Source organism: Podarcis bocagei (assembly GCF_964188305.1).
Source record: "Podarcis bocagei genome assembly, chromosome: 5".
NCBI lineage: Eukaryota > Metazoa > Chordata > Lepidosauria > Squamata > Lacertidae > Podarcis > Podarcis bocagei.
The window spans coordinates 40,774,651-40,796,162 of NC_138129.1; the positions used below are offsets into that span (position 1 = coordinate 40,774,651).

At 43.9% G+C, this 21,512-nt stretch overlaps 1 protein-coding gene across 2 annotated transcripts in view; it reads left to right on the plus strand.

Moving 5' to 3' along the window:
* Nucleotides 1-21,512, plus strand: part of PLXNA2 (plexin A2) — a 412,046-nt gene that overhangs the window by 338,772 nt on the left and 51,762 nt on the right. For both annotated transcript variants that reach the window (XM_081195162.1, XM_081195163.1), the window contains exons 18-21: nt 8,139-8,378; nt 9,024-9,167; nt 12,965-13,199; nt 19,950-20,092. In XM_081195162.1, coding sequence (XP_081051288.1) covers nt 8,139-8,378; nt 9,024-9,167; nt 12,965-13,199; nt 19,950-20,092 — 762 coding nt within the window. The remainder of the gene's footprint in view (nt 1-8,138; nt 8,379-9,023; nt 9,168-12,964; nt 13,200-19,949; nt 20,093-21,512) is intronic.

Here is a 21,512-nt window from a genome sequence, read left to right on the forward strand (position 1 = left end):
CCACAGGCTACCCCCTGCCTCCCCCCGCCCTGGCATAGACAATTCTGAAGCAGATGGATCAATGGCCGGAGTTAATATAAGGAACGTTCCTTTGTATTTATGTTCAGGTGACATGTTTCCATATCAGGGACCTTTTAAATATATATTCTTCCTTTCCTTCAGTTGATAATGAGCTTTTCCCTGCCCTGCTTCTGTTCTGTGCCAGTGTCTATAGACCATGTCACTAATGCATTTTTACCATATTTATTTATTTATAAAATTTGTATACCCCCCTTCATCTGAAGATCACAACATAAAAATGCAAAATGACAACAAAAGATCACAAGAGATGTGGGTCATTATGTTTTCATCTAGATTCATCTTTCTCTTTGTGTTTTCTTATTTCTCTGAGTACTAGAGTAGGACTATTAGTGTTGCCTTGAGTACTGATAAACCTAAACCATTGCTCCCTGCAACCCTACCTGGACTGCGATAGTCTGGCCTCAGCCATGTTAATTATTTTTAATCTGGCTTTAAGATTTTGTTCCCTTTGAATCCTTGTGATTCATGACTGTTCAGATTTTTTATTGGGGACTGGTACAAGTTGGTGTGAAACTTGGAACAGTGAACACACTTTGGTTTAGATACACAGCCATTCAATTTTCACAATTAAATACTTGTTTGGGTCCCTCAGATGTTCCCATCTCAGGACTAATATTTGATTCCAGTTGTAGAGTTGCAAAGACTGTGTACAACTGTTCCAGCATTGGCCAGCACCAGAAATTCATTAATGATATGTCAAATGCACACACCTTATACCTCAATGAATTGTGATGCTGCAGGATGTTTTATGTTTTTGAATATTGTTGTTTTGCAAGGAGTTTAGAACACCATAAAGAAAGCAAATTTACTGATGCCTTTAAGTGACTTTCAGGAGCTGTTCTTCAATAAAACAGCTGAATTTTACTACATGGCAACATGACTTTGTGTGTGTGTGCATGTTACCGGCAGTACTCAGAGTTCACAGCCGATAAAAAGATCCTCATACAGGATTGGATATTGACTACTGAGGTCATGAGGAAGTCTAAGCAAGATGTCACATTGATGAAGGGCATGTAGATACGTATTGCTGGGATACTGTGCTGATGAGCTGTGTGCTTTTATGATGCCTGCCATTTTTCAGGAAGGAAAACCACATAAATCTGTGAAAATGTAGCTTTTGATTACTTACCTTTTAAAACGCACTGCTGAGGCAGTTCTCCACAAATGTCAAGACTTGAAATGGTAAAACTGATGACTGCAGTTGTGCTTACAGTTATTTGCTCTCAAATCCATTAATATAAATGAAATTTAAGTGCACTTAAGTGAGCGCAGTGTTGCTGCTGAGATTCGTACGATTCTAAATGGTAGCTATAGAGCAATACTCTGAAATGGTCTGATGTTTGCTGGCAGAGCTTTCTTCTTCCTTCTCATTTGTTCTCATTAGGGATGTTATCAAGGGTCAGAAAAAGTGCTTAGTAGGGATACTTCTGAAGCTGAACAGGAAAGTGGAATGGGCATGTTCCTTGGTCCAACCACCTTTCCTTCTCCCCCTGCCTTTCCCCATTGTTGTATAATTTCAGCAAAATGATACTGTGGTGTCTTTATGAAATATGGTTTGTTTACACACATATACAACCCAAGCCTACAATGGAGGAGCTTAAAGCACTGACACCCCAAGGGGTTTTTGTTTTACCTACGGCCACAGCCTTGGATTCCAGCAGAAATCAGACATGGTTCTGTCTCCAAACTGCCTAATCTTCAACCTTTGTGGTAGTTTCTACCTTACACACACACACACACACACACACACACACACACTCAACTCTGGCCTTTGTCTTTCTAACCACCAGTGAGTTGAGGGAGGCCCATCCATTTTCTGTCTGGCACAGAGCCACTTCCTTTGTTACCTTAATGACCTATACCTAGAGGGCCATTACCTCACCAGGAAGCTAGCCTGGCTATTCAAGGAATTGAATCTGTTCTGGATTCAGGAATTGGAACGGGGCTCAGGCATACAACCTACCCCTGCCCTGCAACTCTTAACACTATTTTTAGATACAATTAAAGGTTCAGGTGCTAGGGGGTGACTTGGAATGCTCTTGTATTTTCAGCATTCCAGCTGCATACAATACATGCAGGTGGGTTCCAAGTATTACTGCCACATGCTTTCTCACTGCTCTGGAGCTCTTCAGGCCGATTGACATGACGGCTTCAGTGGAAGCCAGCATAGAAAAAGTTTGCATCCCAGACAAAAATGTGGCTGTTATGGATTCCTCGTGGCAAAGCTCTCATTTGTAGACCTGGCTCTGCCATTACTATTGGATTCTCACTCGCTGGATCATCACCTTGTCGTGGTGAGTGGATTTGCACGTTCCTATGACCCTTGTGAGCGAAGCCGTCGGGAATCTCGTACTCCCAGCAGGGTCACCCAAGGTGGTAAGGTCAAAGGGAAGGAGCTAGACAGAGAATGACCCAAGAAGTCCTCAATGGCAGAACAGGAGGATGATAACAAACGGTATGTTACAACAGCTGTGAAGGTGGATGAAGGCTGCAACAGATAGGAATCTACTGGCTCGTCGTGACTACTCATGCCATCGGAACAGAGCCCTACTGCGAAGACTGTGCATTGGTCAGCATGCACTGATCTACACACATAAAGCAAATTCACACACAGGCGTCTTCCAAAAACCCATCCCAAACCCCAAAAGTCCCATGGCGATCGGCAAATGGTAACGGGGCAGGATCGACAAATCTGGAAGCCCCTAGTCAAGAAATGGCACATGGGCTGTGGATAGATTCAGTTGTTCTGACTCAAGCAATGAGGCAGTTGAGCAGCTCGGCAGCTGTATCCATGACTGAGCAGCCCTTTTTAGGATCCACTCTGCTCACCCCAAAAAGGAGGAGGGAGGGGCTAGAAAAGGTGCCCTAAACATAGTCTGCCTCCCTTTTTCCCTGTCTGGATTAAAACCATGTTTATGTAAGACAATCTTACTCGGCTACGAGTGATCAAGAGAGAAAGAGAGAAAGAAAGAAAGAAAGAAAGAAAGAAAGAAAGAAAGAAAGAAAGAAAGAAAGAAAGAAGACTACTGGATTAGATGCGTCTACAGGTCTGAGGCACGTGTGCTTTAAAGCACCACTAGTAGTTGTTGTTTTTTTAAAAAAGATGTAAGCCTACCTTGAATCATGCTTAGAAAGGTATAAGCACCTTTCAGTAGCTTATAGACTCCAGGAGTAGTAGCCATGCTCTGCTTCCTAATGAACTCTTCTTCCAGGGGAAGAAGGGAACTGGACTGCCAACTTTTTACCAGTGGGACATAACCTTTGTTTTACCTCAAATCCCTTGTGACCCACTGATTGTTCTTTACAGCTGGCCTGGGGAAATTGCTTAGATTTGTCACCAGAACCAGACATTAATTACAAGTTTAGCTGAAAGGCATATGTGGCAGACAATAGCACAGCATGGAAGTAGTGTGGAGCAGGGGGTAGAGATCTGGTTCAGAACTTACGTTCTGCTACTATTTTCAGTTTCAAGTGCTGTCTGCTGGCCTAGTGATTGGCTGAGGACAAAGGGAGAATATAACATGCAGATCTGAATGGCAGATGAAGGTGATGGACTATATGACATTGGCTGAGATGACAGGCAGAATCCGTGATCAGGGAAAAGAGACGGCGGAAGAAGAATGGAGAAAATTTAAAAGCTATCTTAAGGACTATTATAAACTTGATGAATGCTAGAATGTTGAGGTTTTTCGGAAAAAAGGGATACAGCGATATAAGACCAGATTATAGAAAAGATTAAGACGACAGAGGTTGGAAAGGAACATTTAGAAGTTGCTAAAAAATTATGGACATTGGGATGCAGAAAGGGGGGGTATGGGGGAGTCCCGGAAAAGAGGTTTATGAAAAAATGTTATGAAACTATACGTGTTTGTATGTCTTTTTAGGTGTTTGTTTGTCTTTAAAAAATTCTGTAAAGCCAATAAAAATTTTTTTTTAAAAAAAATATAACATGCAGATCTGAGTTCATGATACATTTGCTGCATTCCATGTTAGAGAACCTAAGGAGAAATATCATTTGCCTTGCATCCACCAGTAGCAGGTCTTTCGGTGTTGTGGCCCCTTTAATGTGGCCCCCTTTATCTGGTCCTAACCAATGTTGATGACCTGGTTAGTGGGGTAGAAGTGGAAGGATCATTAGGCGCGAGTGATCATGCTCTTCTGAAGTTTACTATACAGCGGAAAGGAGCAGCCAAGCATACTAGGACTCAATTTCTTGACTTTAAGAAAGCCGACTTCATAAAACTTAGGGAAGTGCTGGGTGAGATCCCATGGACAGTAATACTAAAAGGAAAGGGAGTTCATGATGGCTGGGAGTTTGTTAAGAGGGAGATACTAAAAGCACAACGTCAGGCAATACCAATGAGAGGGAAACATGGAAGGTGCCTAAAGAAGCCAGGGTGGCTATCTAAAGAACTTTTAACTGAGTTAAGATTAAAAAAGGATGTGTACAAAAAATGGAAAAGGGGGGAAACCACCAAAGAGGAATTCAAACAAATAGCCAGCACGTGTAGACACAAAGTCAGAAAAGCTAAAGCACAGAATGAACTCAGGCTTGCTAGAGAGGTTAAAAGCAACAAAAAAGGCTTCTATGGGTATGTTCGTGGCAAAAGGAAGAGCAAAGAGTGGGGTCACTCAGAGGAGAAGATGGTGAAATGCAAACAGGGGACACAGAAAGGGCTGAACTCCTCAATGCCTTCTTTGCCTCAGTCTTCTCCGATAAGGAAAACAATGCCCGACCTGAAGAATTTGGAGCAAATGATTCAGCAAAGGAAACACAGCCCAGAATAACTAAGGAGATAGTACAAGAATACTTGGCCAGTTTAGATGTATTCAAGTCTCCAGGGCCAGATGAACTGCATCCAAGAGTATTAAAAGAACTGGCAGATGTGATCTCAGAACCACTGGCAGTCATCTTTGAGAATTCCTGGAGAACAGGCGAAGTCCCGGCAGACTGGAGGAGGGCAAATGTTGTCCCTATTTTCAAAAAGGGGAAAAGAGAGGACCCAAATAATTACCGCCCAGTCAGTCTGACATCAATACCAGGGAAGATTCTGGAGCAGATCATTAAGCAAACAGTCTGTGCGCACCTAGAAAGGAATGCTGTGATCACCAATAGTCAGCATGGATTTCTGAAAAATAAGTCATGTCAGACTAACCTGATCTCGTTTTTTGACAGAATTACAAGCCTGGTAGATGAAGGGAACGCAGTGGATGTAGCCTACCTTGATTTCAGCAAGGCATTTGACAAGGTGCCCCATGATATTCTTGTAAAGAAACTGGTAAAATGTGGTCTTGACTATGCTACCACTCAGTGGATTTGTACCTGGATGACTGACCGAACCCAAAGAGTGCTCATCAATGGTTCCTCTTCATCCTGGAGAAGAGTGACTAGTGGGGTGCCACAGGGTTCTGTCTTGGGCCCGGTCTTATTCAACATCTTTATCAACGACTTGGATGATGGACTCAAGGGCATCCTGATCAAATTTGCAGATGACACCAAACTGGGAGGGGTGGCTAACACCCCAGAGGACAGGATCACACTTCAAAACGACCTTGACAGATTAGAGAACTGGGCAAAAACAAACAAGATGAATTTTAACAGGGAGAAATGTAAAGTATTGCACTTGGGCAAAAAAAATGAGAGGCACAAATACAAGATGGGGGACACCTGGCTTGAGAGCAGTACATGTGAAAAGGATCTAGGAGTCTTGGTTGACCACAAACTTGACATGAGCCAACAGTGTGACGCAGCAGCTAAAAAAGCCAATGCAATTCTGGGCTGCATCAATAGGAGTATAGTATCTAGATCAAGGGAAGTAATAGTGCCACTGTATTCTGCTCTGGTCAGACCTCACCTGGAGTACTGTGTCCAGTTCTGGGCACCACAGTTCAAGAAGGACACTGACAAACTGGAACGTGTCCAGAGGAGGGCAACCAAAATGGTCAAAGGCCTGGAAACGATGCCTTATGAGGAACGGCTAAGGGAGCTGGGCATGTTTAGCCTGGAGAAGAGGAGGTTAAGGGGTGATATGATAGCCATGTTCAAATATATAAAAGGATGTCACATAGAGGAGGGAGAAAGGTTGTTTTCTGCTGCTCCAGAGAAGCGGACACGGAGCAATGGATCCAAACTACAAGAAAGAAGATTCCACCTAAACATTAGGAAGAACTTCCTGACAGTAAGAGCTGTTCGACAGTGGAATTTGCTGCCAAGGAGTGTGGTGGAGTCTCCTACTTTGGAGGTCTTTAAGCAGAGGCTTGACAACCATATGTCAGGAGTGCTCTGATGGTGTTTCCTGCTTGGCAGGGGGTTGGACTCGATGGCCCTTGTGGTCTCTTCCAACTCTAGGATTCTATGATTCTATGATTCTATAATGTGCAATTCATTACTATTGTGAAAAGGCTGCTCCAACAATTGAGGGTACAACCCAAACCTCCTTTTCACCAGGTTAGAAGGGGGTATTGGGCAAATGTGCCCATCAGTCCACCTCTGGTGGCCTCCACCCACACTCCGTTGACACAAACGTGGTCCAGCTAGCAAGATTTAGTGAAAAGACCAGAAATGAGGCAGTCAGAGGCTGGGCTGACCTGCCCCAGGGTCCACTGGATCGCAAGCTGGCCCAATGGCAGTGGGCCTGATAAGGGCTGGATTGCTGCACCAGCTTCAAGCTGCCTACCTTCCTTCTGCCCAGTTGGTACATGTGACAGGGCTCCTGCTTTAAGAATGCCTGGCAAAAGCCAGGTTTTGGCTTCCACCTTTCCTCGTTTTGATTCTACTCTTTTCTTTTACATGCATACTCAGTACTTTTTTATTTACCAAAGACTATACTGAATGAAATTCTTAACGATTTCCCACTGCTCATCTTCTAGTGTTATTTGTTATTTAAACTCTATTACTTTTGCTGCACATTTTATACTTATCTTTAGTTTTCTATTCACCGCTATGATATTATAATGTGAGCAGGTGATGAATAAATAATATTCCAAACAGGTTTGATTCAACGACTCAAGAGTTCTTCACATTTCTTTCTGGTATTCTTCTGTAACCATCTGTTAAAATGAACCTGAACCTGAATAAATGCCCAGTTTTTGATTAACAAATTAGTTTGGTGCAGCTTTTATTGCATGTTCAGTACACTTATCAAAATTCCTTGGTATTGCCCCAGGCTTCTCTGAATTTTTCTTTATGTAAGAATTAGGGAGAGGGGCAATGAGTTTTGGAATCTGGAGTTTTCCCATAAATACCAATAATTTAAAGAATTTTGGTTTATTTTTGTTTATCTTTTATTTGTTTCTCTTTCTTGAGGATTAATCAGCATGTGAAATAGAAAAGAGTCCCACACTTTTACAAACCTTCACTGCAGTCAGTGAATTACACAAATTTTAATTTTGAAACTGTTGGGGCAGGGGTTTATAACTTTGTGCAATGAGAACTAAATTGATTTAGTGCTATATCATTAAATCTTTCTGCATAGTAAAATAGGGAAGAGAGAGATGTGAACCAGATATGTTCACATTTTCTACTCAATGCCTGTGGTTACACATGCTTGTAAAAGTGAAATCTATAGTCAGATTAGTGTGATGTTAAAACATGGAAGAGAGCTTGTGAGCTGTTTCTTGTAGTCTGCAAATACAGTGAGAAAACATCTTCATGTGTCCCTGTATTTATTTCTGTACTTAGGTAGCATATCCCATTATTTCCAGCACACTACAGCTATGCCAAATCTCCCAGTGTTATATATCTCTATTAGTTATCTGTGACTTGCAAGGACATTTTTTAAAATCTCTTGGCGAGCAAATGCAGAAGAGAAAATGCTCCTCTTTCATGTACAGAGTCAGACACACACACCAAATTGAGTCTTGTCTGTAGACTCAAGAGGCACAAGTTGGTGCAAGTAGCACATGGATTGGAACAAGTTCTGATATTTTGTTTGTGTCCAACTCCAGTTTGTGTCCAACTCCAGTGACATCAATAGAGATACATGAAATATTTGGGCACTTCTCAAAGACAGAAAGGTTTTATTCAAAGCATAAAATCCTTGGTTATCTGCTTCCAGGTATGCAAAGTTGTGAATTCAACCACCCTAACTTGCCTGGCTCCCTCCCTCACTCTGGAGTACCGACCCGGTTTGGATGCTGTTGAGCGACCTGATGAGTTTGGATTCATCTTTAACAATGTTCAGTCCTTGCTGATTTACAATGACACCAAGTTTATCTACTACCCAAACCCTACCTTTGAACTTCTGAGTGCCACTGGGGTGCTGGATCAGAAGCCAGGCTCACCCATAATCTTGAAGGTAAGATGATGAACACAGCCCTGATAAGAGCACAGACCCAAACTCATTGGAACACCAGATTTCAAATCCTGCCCCCATTTGACAAATCTCCCTATGTATTTATTGCATTAGGACCACTTAACACTTTACATTTTTAGGTGCACACATTGGATTTTTTAATTGTGCGTCTAAAATTGTAATGTCCAACAGAGGTCTCCACTAACGGAAGAGGAAAGCAGACAATATTTGATGATTCCCCCTGCACCACCCAACAACACTTTGATGTTGGCCTCCACTAGATCAAAGACTTCGGCAAGCAGAAGAACTATTTAGTTTGCACAAGGATGCTGTTGGATGCCACCCTGAATTTTGGGAGGTGGAGGAAGGTTCAAGCTTAAATGCAGCAGACACACACTTTCATCATGTACCTTTCCATACTAGGAGTTAGCTCTCATTAAACTGTGCAGTTGATTATCGAAACATATACCATTATCACTAATAACTATTGGAAAATAATTATACACGGAATTTGTTACAGCATATCCTTAAAAGGACACAGCACACAGTATGTCGTAATTGTTGATTTTGTGCTGAAAAGCTGATCAAGAAGAAGCCAAGGCATTTACTAGGATCTTCATAGAACCTTCTCTCACTTATTTCCCACAGGGTAAAAATCTGTGTCCCCCTGCCACTGGTGGAGCAAAGCTGAATTACACTGTTCTGATTGGAGAGACTCCTTGTGCTGTCACCGTCTCTGAGACCCAGCTGCTGTGTGAACCACCAAATCTGACTGGGCAACACAAAGTTATGGTGAGGTCCAAGAAGAATACTTTTGTCTACCCATCTTCTGATTTTGATTTTCCCCTCTTAGTGATGATTTGGAAATAGTATCCCTTTCTTCTCCATCTACTGTTCTGGCTTTTGACATGGAGCTGAGGTAGGGTGCAATCCTTTGATGTGAATGTCCCAGATTTTTCAGAGATACAGGAAATCCAGATGCATGTCTTTGAATACTCCTATGAATTTTATTGAAGGATGACATGGATATTTTTCTAAATAAATGAATGAATTTGATAACACACTGCAATAAAACATTTTAACTTATACGTGTAAATATATAATGCCTTGTAGAAGTTATTGCTGAAGGGAATAGACTGTGGAAACGGATATCAATGACTATCGTATTTTTCGCCCCATAAGACGCACCGGCCCATAAGACGCACCTAGTTTTTTTGGGGGGGGGGAAATAAAGGGGGGGGAAATTATTTCCCCCCCAGGTGCGCTGCGCTACACCAGGAGCTTGGGGCGTGCTGAGCTCAGCGCGCCCCAAGCTTCTGTGTGCGTGCAAGCAGTCCACTAGCCTTGGGAGAGCCGCGGGGCTCTCCCAGGGCTAGCGGATCGCTGCGCTACACCAGGAGCTTGGGGCGTGCTGAGCTCAGCGCGCCCCAAGCTTCTAGGTGCGCGCAAGCAGTCCGCTAGCCTTGGGAGAGCCGCGGGGCTCTCCCAGGGCTAGCGGACCCCTGCGCTACACCAGAAGCTTGGGGCGTGCCGAGCTCAGCGCGCCCCAAGCTTCTGCGTGCGCGCAAGCAGTCCGCTAGCCCTGGGAGAGCACCCGGTGCGACCTCCTGCCGGGTGCGCGAGGCTTGCAGACACTCGCCCGAAGCAGGGGGAGCCCTCCGGAGGGCTCCCCATGCTTCGGGCGACAGGCTGCCGCCCCAAGCCTCGCGCACCCGGTGGGACCTCCTGCCGGGAGCGCGAGGCTTGCTGACACTCGCCCGAAGCAGGGGAAGCCCTCCGGAGGGCTCCCCGTGCTTCGGGCGACAGGCTGCCGCCCCAAGCCTCGCGCACCCGGTGGGACCTCCTGCCGGGAGCGCGAGGCTTGCTGACACTCGCCCGAAGCAGGGGAAGCCCTCCCGAGGGCTCCCCGTGCTTCGGGCGACAGGCTGCCGCCCCAAGCCTCGCGCACCTGGTGCGACCTCCTGCCGGGTGCGCGAGGCTTGCAGACACTTGCCCGAAGCAGGGGGAGCCCTCCCGAGGGCTCCCCGTGCTTCGGGCAACAGGCTGCCGCCCCAAGCCTCGCGCACCCGGTGGGACCTCCTGCCGGGCGCGCGAGGCTTGCAGGCATTCGCCCCATAAGACGCACCCCGATTTCCCCTTCATTTTTGGAGGGGGAAAAGTGTGTCTTATGGGGCGAAAAATACAGTATTCACCATGATGGCTGTGTTCTATTGCACTGCCGGGGACAGTGTGACTCTGCATACTGGGAATGACCAGTGGGAAGAGTACTGTTGCACTCTGGTCCTGCCATTATAGCCATCTGGTTGGCCATTGTGGGAATAGGATGCTGGACTAGATGGATCTGTTGACTGATCCAGTAGGGTTCTTCCTATGTAGACAGGAGGTTCTGTATTTGTAGAACCTTTTTTTTTTTTTTTTTAGCCACACACACATTACACAAGCAGAAACTGGATCAGTGTGAATTTTGCATGGTAATATATAGCAGCAATGGATAAATCAGATTTAGCTCTGACCTTCTACCTGATAAGTCTGAAACCCCATAGCTGTTGAAAAATAAAAAGTGCCACCACACTTTTGAGCCTAGCTAGCTTTATTGCAGCAAGAGGTTTTGCAGACAGCAAAACATGTAAGTGGGTGTGTTGGGCTCCCAACACAGTGGGAAGCAAACCCCTCATCTCATCTCATGCTAGCATAAGCTATAGCTGAAGACAGGATTAGCTTGTCTGTCAGGTTTATTGATGAAAACCATTTATTCAGCTTTATGCTCTAAGGGCACGACTGCGCCAGATACATCCCATAACAAATAAGGCACAATGATGGCAGACAACCATTTTAAAAATGGTACAAGGACAATAGTGTGGACACAGACTAATTGTTGTTTGTAATTTTGCTCCATTCAGATGAAGAAGAGAGGCATAATTCTATGAGAATTTTTACACACTTGTTTTATAACTGGTTTCTTGAAACAAGGTGATAGGATTAGAAGTAGATGTTTTTCTTCCTGCTAGTCTCAACTTTAATAGATATGGTAGCAAAGTGCTAGTGTGTTACCTCATTTTTAAGCTAATCTTTTCACCTAAAATGAATGAGCCAGGGAGCACAAGGGAAATTACAGTTGTATGATAATGCCCCATTCAAAATACTGCCACTGGTGTATAATATAATACAGTTAATGATCAAACAGGCAACCTCTGAAGAGTTTTGGCAGTGCTTGCATGATGCTTTGGTTCCAGATCATTTTCTCAGGTTTACCCACTGAAAAGGATTGAACTGAAATGCAGGGGAAAGGTGTGTTTATTGAATAAGGCAGTATATCTTGGGACTCTTATTTATTGTATTTGGAGGACAAACCAGTGAAGCTGGTATCCTTACATTTAAATTCCCCAAAAGAAGTTGGTCCTTTAATCAAACCTGGCTAACGATCTTCCAAGTTTATTTTGCTGTGATCTAGTAAAACCTTATCTGCTTTGTGTCTTATACTCTCGGGTGCCAAGTCATAACAGCTCCCTGTTGAAATAGCACTGTAACATAGCCCTTTCCCATTAGTATCTGCACTTATCAGAGGCCATAGCATGTTCTGCAAAACTTTGTCCATCCTTAACTGTCTATCTGTTTATTTGCCGCAATCCCATGGTTTACCCCAGGCCCCCGCCATTCCATCTCTTTTGTTTTTCCTCTCTTCTTTCCTACTTCCTCTTTAAACTTCTTGGTCAATGAAATTGTCATTCTGTCTCTAATGTCCATGGTTTACAAAAGGAAGCTGAAAGCTTGTGAAATGAAAGTCAAATGGAGCCATCAGATAATCAGAACAAAGCCCAGAGATAGTGCCGGGATGACGCATTTATCGCAACTTGAAGCCTTTTCTGTGTTTCAAGTAGGCTGTGCCCTTTCTCTCTGTAGATAGACAAGACCATGCAAGCAGTGTCTGTGATTTGGCAGACCAAACTTTAGACTGTGCGCCCTCTGAAGGCATAGTTGGCTCTTTGGGAATTATTCCCAGAGCAGGTCTGACATGGGCAGGGGACCACTGTCAGGTACTAGTCCTTGATGACACACATTTCTAAAGAAAAATCCTGCGAAGATGACTACTGGAGCAAAAATAGAAGTTTCTTTCCATAGATCAGCTCCTATGCAGATAAGCAGAGAGACACATTTAGAGCCTGTAATAGAAATTCTCAGGGTCTTTCTGGGGGTGGCCCACCCTGTTTTGATGCTCAAGGTGAAATGGGAGGTGCCGTCTTACCACTGCTGCTGCTGCCTGAACCACCAGCAGAGAAGCTGTGCTGGCATCACCACTGATTTCAAGTAAGATGTTGCATGATCCGCAAGTTCCTATGTGATTTTGGCGAGCTCTCTCCTGAAATCGGCACCAATGCAGGCACTGCTTCTCTGCCAGGAGTGGAGGTGGTGGGACAGGCAAGGTCAGCCCTGAGGTCTTCCTCAGAAGCAGGTTGTTTACGCTGTTTGATGCTTTGCACAACAGTTGGCATGACCTCCTTCCTAAGTAGGTATCTTCTCCCTAGACCACTCTACTTGAGAGCACTGTGATAAAGTTTGATGACTATGTCCAATGTCTTTTGCTTGACTAGGTGCATGTAGGTGGCATCATCTTCTCCCCTGGCTCAGTGAATGTGATCTCGGACAGCCTTCTGACCTTGCCAGCTATTGTCAGCATTGCAGCAGGAGGCAGCCTTCTTCTCATCATCGTAATTATTGTCCTCATTGCCTACAAGCGCAAATCTCGTGAAAACGACCTAACCCTCAAGAGGCTACAGATGCAGATGGACAACCTAGAGTCTCGGGTGGCTCTCGAATGCAAAGAAGGTCAGTAGTACTACCCCAGGTATTCTCCTCCACTAATCTGGTAATGTCTAATGACACATGAGAAAAGGTCTACTTAAGCAAGGGCTTGTGCATGTGTCTTTCACAAAAAGTATATTCACAGCACTGCCTAGCACAATTTGACAGAGGCATCAGAGGGATCCAGAGAAGTTCCTTATCAGTGAAAATGAGTTTCCCTTGTTGCACTGACAGTGGCATAATTTGTGAATGAAGGGAGTGCATCATGGAGATCAGTTTCAGAAGACTGTGGGAAGCTGTATATTCTTGATCTCCAGTAGATCCCTTCTCCTCAGGTTATTGCTAATATGTGATGTCCCTTAACAAATGACTAAGGCATCTGTTTCATGGTCTCAGACTGATGGTGTCAACTTGCCTGGCCAGCAGCAGCTTGAGCCTGTCTTGGCTGGACAGAAAACCAGGTAGAACATAGGAACCAAGAGCTGAGACATGTTACCGCAAGCCGATAATCACCAGCCTATGGCAAAACTACCGTAACTGGGTTCCATTTGCTAATCTTAATTGTCCTTACTGAGCAATGAAGGGGAAAACAGTTTCCCAGGTAACCTGGTTAATGATTTCTGGCTTTGTATGTACAGAGTCTTAAAACTTGCTTTATTAACACATGACATGGAGCCAAATAACTGAAATCCAAAAATGGCTCAGTTGATGCACCAGCTGTGGCTGTGGATGGGCATTCTTTGCCACAGAGGACACCTGGGAGTCCATGGACAAATATGGTTTGAAGAGAACCCCTAAACTGTGTATCTGTTCTTTCAGAGGGAGTGCAGTCCCATCTAGAACAGCCAGACTCCCCAGTCCTCAGACCTGGGAACAACTTACCCACAATGCTCTTTCTTAGCATGTTCCATCTTCAGTCTACTTTTCCTTATCCATTCCACCAGTACATCCAGGTGCTAGTTTAGCTTATGCATGGTTTCTCCTGACTCATATTTAATAGAAAAGTAGAGTTGAGTTTCTAAGTGCCCCATATATCCTCCCAATGACTTCATATAGATGTTAAATAGCATTGGGGGAAAGCAGTGCACAATATGTAGTCCATCAATGCTAGTCTCTGGTAGTGGCCATGCAGATAGGAGCAGAACCACTATAAATGGTGCCTCTGGCTCCCTACCCCCAGAGATGGTCCATGAAGATACCATGGGTTGATGGTATCAAAAGCTACTGAGATCCAATAGTAGCAGTAGGGTTGCACTCCCCTACCTGTCCCTTGAAGCAGGTCATCTGTTACAACCACCAGGATGATTCTGTGCCAAACCCAGGCCTGAACCCAGACTAGAATGGGTCCAGATCATAGGCGCCGACTCCATGGGGCCTGAGGGGGCCCGAGCCCCCTCAAAAATTCGTTTGGGGGGCTCTGCCCCCCAATAATCTCGGGCGGCCCTCCAGCAGAGCGCCACCGCCGCCCCTCCCCCAGCCCAAAATGCACAGGGTCGGGCTGCATGCCTCCTGCCCTCCCTCCCGAGCAAAAGCTCCACCCAATTTCCTTCGGAGCTGATTAATAGGCGCAGCACGCTCTCCCCTATTCGCTCACGAGGAGGCGGCGCCACTTTATCTGCATATTCATGAGCTTATTTATTATTCATGAGCTTTCGCGGGCTCCCCCAATGTTTTTTATAAGTCGGCGCCCCTGGTCCAGATAATTTGCTTCCTCCATAAGTGCCTGCAGCTGAACTGCCAGTCAGCACCCCACAAATTTGTATGAACAAGCCAGGATGGGCAAGGGTCAAAAGGGCAAGCAGTGGGATGGACAACCAGAAGCATCTTATCCATATCCTCAGGTCTCAATCACTGGAACTGATCCCACAGAATCGGATGAAACCATGCACAGTGTGGCTTACTGGACACAATATTAGCAGCTTTTTGTCAATGACATATGTAGCTGATAATGGGAAATAAGTTAAGGTCTGACACTTGCAGCAACTCTCCATTCCTACCTGTGTGTGCACGGTAGGTAGGAGTGGAGAGTCGCTGCAAGTGTCAGACCTTAACTTGTTTCCCATTATCAGCTACATATGTCATTGACAAAAAGCCATGGACATTAATTTTATATTACGGTATCTTTTGTCCTCTTGGTAAGAGTTATTGCCATAGCATACTTCCTGCCTTGGTGTTCCTGACTCCCAAGGCTAATTTAACCTTTCTCTTGTGTAAACTGTATAAATCTTTGGGGAAAGGGTATCATTTTGCCAATACACATGACATTCAAGCTTCAATTGAAGGGACACAAATGCAGCAAAGCACCAGTGTCTGAAATGGCCAGGGCAGAGAAAAGACCTGTCCCCATAATTCCACAGTGCTAAAAATTCCACTAGCCCACAACATAACTTTGTTTAAATTGAGCTTTCCTGGAACAAGGACTGCTCAACTGATGAACACAGAAAGAGAGACAAGACCACAAGGAAACACAAAGCAATGTACTCATAATCTTATCAATCCACTATGTGCTAGGATTAGACAGACTCAGACAAAAGAATCATTAACTTTTTCCTACCCTTGCACTATATACAGACTTTACTCCAAAGTAAGTGTCTGAGGATCATAATCATGGCTGTAACAACATTGTTATAGAAGATGATAGACTGCCATAATCACACATTAGGTCTGCATTCTCCGCACACTTAGCTTGGATCAAAGTCCACTGAACATTGTGGGGCTTATTTCCAAGAACATTCATCAGATCAGGATGGAAGAACCCTGCAAACACTAGGATGAGCCATTTCACACAAAACTTTGTCATTTTCATATATACACACATATTCCTTAGCACATCTGTTTTGCCTAACATAACTTTTCCCTGTTGACTGAATACATCTCCAGTACTGAACAGCACCAAGTCTTGTTTCCGTGGTAACTGCCTCCTGCTTACCCTGTTGCCTTTGATCTGGTGTGAATTTAACAGGGCCTAAGCTCACGTACAGCTGTCAAATAAACATTTGGTCAATCTCTCTTAAACACACCCACTCATAAAATGCCCTCTTTTGCAGACGGAGAGGCTCAGAGCTCTCCCGTGAAGTCTGTATGCGAGGGAAGACAGTAACGAGTGTATTGGATGCAGAGACATCCATTGCCTGACTAATGTGTGGAGAACAGGATTAGCCCTTGATCCTATTTAAGCAACATGTACAGAGTTTGTTGGGGACCAGGTCATTAGGCCTTGCTGTCTGCTGACCCTTTCCTGTAGGCATTTTATGTGGATGTTAGGAAAGCCAGAAACCTTGCAATGATCCAAGTGTTACATGGAGTGAGTTAGAACCAGGCAGAAAAATAATTTACAGCCCTCGGTGACTGACAGAGTTAGTGAGTGAATTCACACATTTTTACACTTCAGAACACTGAATAGGAGCGCAGGCCACCCAGTGGAGGGGGAAAGGCCAAAGTCTGGAAGTAGATGTGGAGTTTCTTGCCTGTATTTTGCACAATAAAAAAAATAAATCATTTCCTATCTAGTATTCCTGCTTCATCCCAAAGCAAACATTGAAAGGGATTTTTTAAAAGAAGACGAAGAAGAAGAAGACAACTTCCTCACTCTTGACTGCTTTTTAAATACTGTTTAAATATTTTTCATTGGGAAATAGAGATGAACACATTCCATGCTGTAACGTTCTGAATGGCAAGAGAGATGGGTCCTCTTCTCAAACCAATACAGCCAGGATAGCTCAGTTAGAGTGTGGTGCTGATAACGCCAAAGTTGCAGGTTCAATCCCTGTATGGGACAGCTGCATATCCCTGCATTGCATGAGATTAGACTAGATGATCCCAGGGTCCCTTCCAACTCTAAAATTTTATGATTCTTTGATTCTATTACATCGCTTCCATAGTAGTGCCATCTTGGGATTTGTAGTCCTTTTAAGGGACACTGAGATTACATTTGGAAAGTTGGGAGGTTGCTTTGCGGACAGGGCAGGGGGCCTTCTATGATCTGGTTATTGGTCTGAGCCAGAAAAGGATTTGAATGCTTTTGGGGGTACTAAAAGCCCATTTATCCTTTGAAGTGAGCTTTTGAGAGCCCAGGAGTTCATTTCTGAGCCATGGTTGTGAACAGTTCAAAGGCAAGCTAGTGAGTGCCATCACTTCCCTGTTCTTCTGCCACCCTGTCTTGGGCAAAGCAGGTGACACATTGGTGGAAGGTGCTTTGGGGGAGGGGGGAACCAAACTTTTTTCAAACATTCACTGTAGAGACTTTTTTTAAAAAAAAGTTTGAGCCATTACAAGTGTTCATTATGACTCTTTCAGGTGAGCAGCAGATTCATGTATGCATGAAGAGACTTATTGTGGTTACTCAGCAGGGTACATATAACTCTGGGAATGTAACACTCAAAGGTGACTGTTTGAGATGTGCAATTTGTTGGTTTGGGATGTTTTCTTTTTCAATTGAAACACATTTCAAAGCTAAAAGGACAAAGAAGCAGAACACTCTTGTTAGACTGAAGTCTAATTAAGAATCAAGACATTTATTTTCAGACAGTGCTGTTGCAGATCAAAAACTTAACTCTTCTCAGCAGTAGTCATGGGTGAGCAATAGAATGATTTTTACCGTTACCATATAAATGTCAGTCCTATAAAATGAAGCACCAGTAAATTTTCTCGGATAAGTCGATAGGGTTGAAATCCTATACCCACTTACCTGGGAATAAGTCCCATTGAACTCAATGGGGAATGCTTCTGAGGGAAATGGTTTAGGATTGCACAGGACCTAAAGGTCTTCTAAAACATTTCTGAGATCTTGGAGATTTAAAAACTCATTATTGCAATCACCCTACATCTTCATATTTTGCCATGTCATCTAGCTTCTCATTCAGGTTTCCACAAGCAAGACAACCCCCCAAGCAGGGCTATAGAAACTAATTTGAATGTAAGCTTATCTCATCAAGCAAGAGCAAGCTGTTTTGAGCCATTCTGCACTGACCAAAGTGTAGTGGAAGACAATAGCCAACTGTGGGTGGGCAAGTTCTGGGTATCTAGACCTCTCAGGGTTTTAGTTAGGTCCCATCCTGAATGTGGAACTTTTATGGGGCAGGGCGGTGATGGTGGAGTTAGTCTTCACTTTTGGTGATATAATGAACAGAATGCAGGCAGTATTTTATCCAATTGATCACTGGGAAACAGTGTTACTCCTGCCTTCCAGTGTTGTGGCAAGTGAGCACAAACAATGACAAGCATCAGGCCCTTATCTATTTTCCCCCCAAATATATTTTATTTCACTAATTCTTTAATACAGCTAAAAATATTAATATGTTAGACTACCTGGCGTGGTTATTCTGCAACAATTGCTTGTTCCCTTAAACCCCCTCCTAACAAAATTCCACCTACAGGGTATATTGTAGTGTTTTCCTATTGTATATTCTTGTCTCACTGCAAATTGGAACTGAATGTTCAAGAAATTATTCACCAAAGGTTAATATGCAATTATCACAAGGTAGGATTCTCTCCCCGGCCCCCAGCAAAAGAACCCTGCAGTTCTGAAAGTTATGCTATCCCTTTGTCACATGACGGGGAAACACTAGTAGGGTGATCAATTTTCCATTGCTAAAAAAAAGAACAAGAGTGCTAATTTATATATTTAGATGCAGATTTAGGGGGGGAATTACTATAATTTATATAGAAATAAGATATATCTCCCCATAGTAAAAATTACCCTGGTGAGGAACTTCAAGGTCCCTGCTCATTCTCCTTATATATCTTAATCTTTTACACCTTCAAATACAAAACTATCCATTATAGAGGAGGACACATGACACCCAACGCACCAGCAAAGTTCTCATTTGTGAAGAAATGTAAATAACATTAACTTGTTCAGCAGGGAAGTCTACTGTCTTTACCATAGCAGATTTTAATGAGGACAAAGAAACACCCCCTAATCAGCACTGGTATTTTTTTACAAATAAGTATGCAATTATGTTTGCATCTTAGGGCCAGTTTACATTCACCAGAACAAGCCTCTCCAGTGTGTGTGTGTCTTAGGAGAGCATCCGTGTTTGCACAGTGCCGCTATACCAACACTTAATGTGTTGGAGGCATGACAGGTGATGCTGCCATATGCGCAGAATGTTCCTGCAGTCCTTCCTCCTTGAAAAGGGGAGGAAGGACTGGATATATTGTACATGCACACTGCCATGAAACATGTTGCACTGCCGCCAGCATTTAGAGTTTTCGTGCTCTTTCCCTGTGCACATCAAAAGCCTGTTGCAGTCCTTTACACCTGCAGTTCTCTACCCCCACTTGAAAGCATTGTTTTCTTCCTGGGCACTGGCTAATGCCATTTAAGCTGCAGAGCATGGGGAAGGAATCCATGTGCTAGCCACAGCAAAAAAACCCCAAAAACATTTAGGGTGAGGTGTGGATAGAGTGAGTGAGTGAGTGACTGTGAAAGAGAAGCTGCACAGTACAGTGATTTAAAAATAGGATCTTTATTTTTATCTAGTGCCTTTCAAGGCATTTTCAGTGCTTACATACAAGGTGTGAACAGCATACAAATTAGCAAGTCTGTTTTGTTCTCAGCATCTGTTCTTTGCATTGTGCTTCTCTTTCTCTCTCTCATGCTGGGGAAGTGGCTCCCAGCTTGAGGGCATGTCTGAGTGACACAGAGAGGTCTAGAGTAAACGAGCTTCCCTGAGCTGGCTCATTTGCAGTCCTTGATTGCTTGTACTGCAGCCTGCATTTCCAGTGCTCACTTCTGATTGTCTTGTCTTTCTCCCTCCCTTTCTCTAATAGCTTTTGCAGAGCTGCAGACAGACATCAACGAGTTAACCAGCGACCTGGACCGCTCAGGGATCCCGTACCTTGACTATCGCACATATGCCATGCGGGTCCTCTTCCCTGGCATAGAGGACCACCCTGTCCTGCGTGAACTAGAGGTAATGAAATAGCAGCACATTCTCCCTGTCTCTCTGTTTCATCAGGTAGCAAGCGTTGTTGCTTCCCAGGTTCCCACTAGGAAGCTAGATTGAAACCTACACAGCTGTGAAAGCACCTTTCTGCCTCCCACGCTGAATCTTATTAGAAGTGCTGGGCTAAGCACATTGAACACTCAAGTTCGCTGTAACAAAAGGCTTGTGTTTTGTGTAGTTTACACGCAGTTTGCTTCCTCTTGATTTCTTCTGTGTGGCTTCAGTCCTACTATTCCCCACACCCCCAGTTGCTGAAGCCCCATGACCAGCAGCTGTTTAAAGGTTTCTTAAATTCTGTTTGTTGAAAGAAAACCAGAGAGTGGGGGTGTCTGGGGAAAATTACACTCTGCTTGTGCCCCAAGGAAAACAACTCTCCTGTTTTGCAAAGAACAAAACCCAACAACTTCTCAAATTTTCTACATCTCTTCCTCCGCTTGGCAGAGCTCTTGGACCTTGGTCACATCCCTTCGGCTTTGTCCGCTGAAAAATTGTGTTGCCAGCCATCCCAATTTTGAGTTACTTTTTATATAGATAAAGCAAGTGCAGGAGCAGATGGAACCCATTATTCAGTATGAAAATGCTGCTGCTGGCATTTGACCATGGAAAAATAAAAGAAGGAGCATTGCCATCAGTTGCATTTCTGTGCATTAGTCGCATATGCTGCCTTTGTGAGAGTAATAACATGGAAATGCCCATGCCTCAATAGTCCTGTGAAGCTGTTTGCATTTCATTTTTCCTGCTGCTGGATCCTGTACAAACATTTCTGTGTCCCCTTTGCCTTGTCAGTCAAGATTCTGCTGTAGAATGTAAGGAGCTCTGCAGCCTGCCTCTTCCTACTCCCAGTTTGCAAAAAGGTTACACATGATGGCAGAGAAAATTCAATGACTGCATATAGGGTAGATTAACAGCTTTGCTGTCCTACTATACTTCTGCAGTACCCTGCCGATAGCTGTTTAACTTATTGATCAATATACGAAGTCCTTCTCTGGGGCTCTAATTAAAACAAGCCTGGTAGCTACTGTTCGTAGCTCAAGTGGTAGTATTTTGAAGACCTGGGCTTGAAGGATCAGACCTAAGTTAAGTGAAAGAAATATACACTAGGTTTTATTTTTCAAGTGTGTTTTTACAATAAAAAGAAAATTGACCAAGCCCAATGGCAAAAATGTGCTGTAGTACAAGTCTCATGGGTCATCTGACAGGCTTGCACAACACTTCTTATTTTACTACTAAGCCTAAACAGCTTGTATGCAAATCTCTTTGTCCCTAGTAAGAGAGCAGTTATAGACTAGTATGAAAAGGTCATGAACAAAGCTAAATTTGATTGATACTCTGAGCTTTTGGAAAGTTGAAGCCAGGCTGGAAATAGGAGGCATTGCTCTTTAAACTG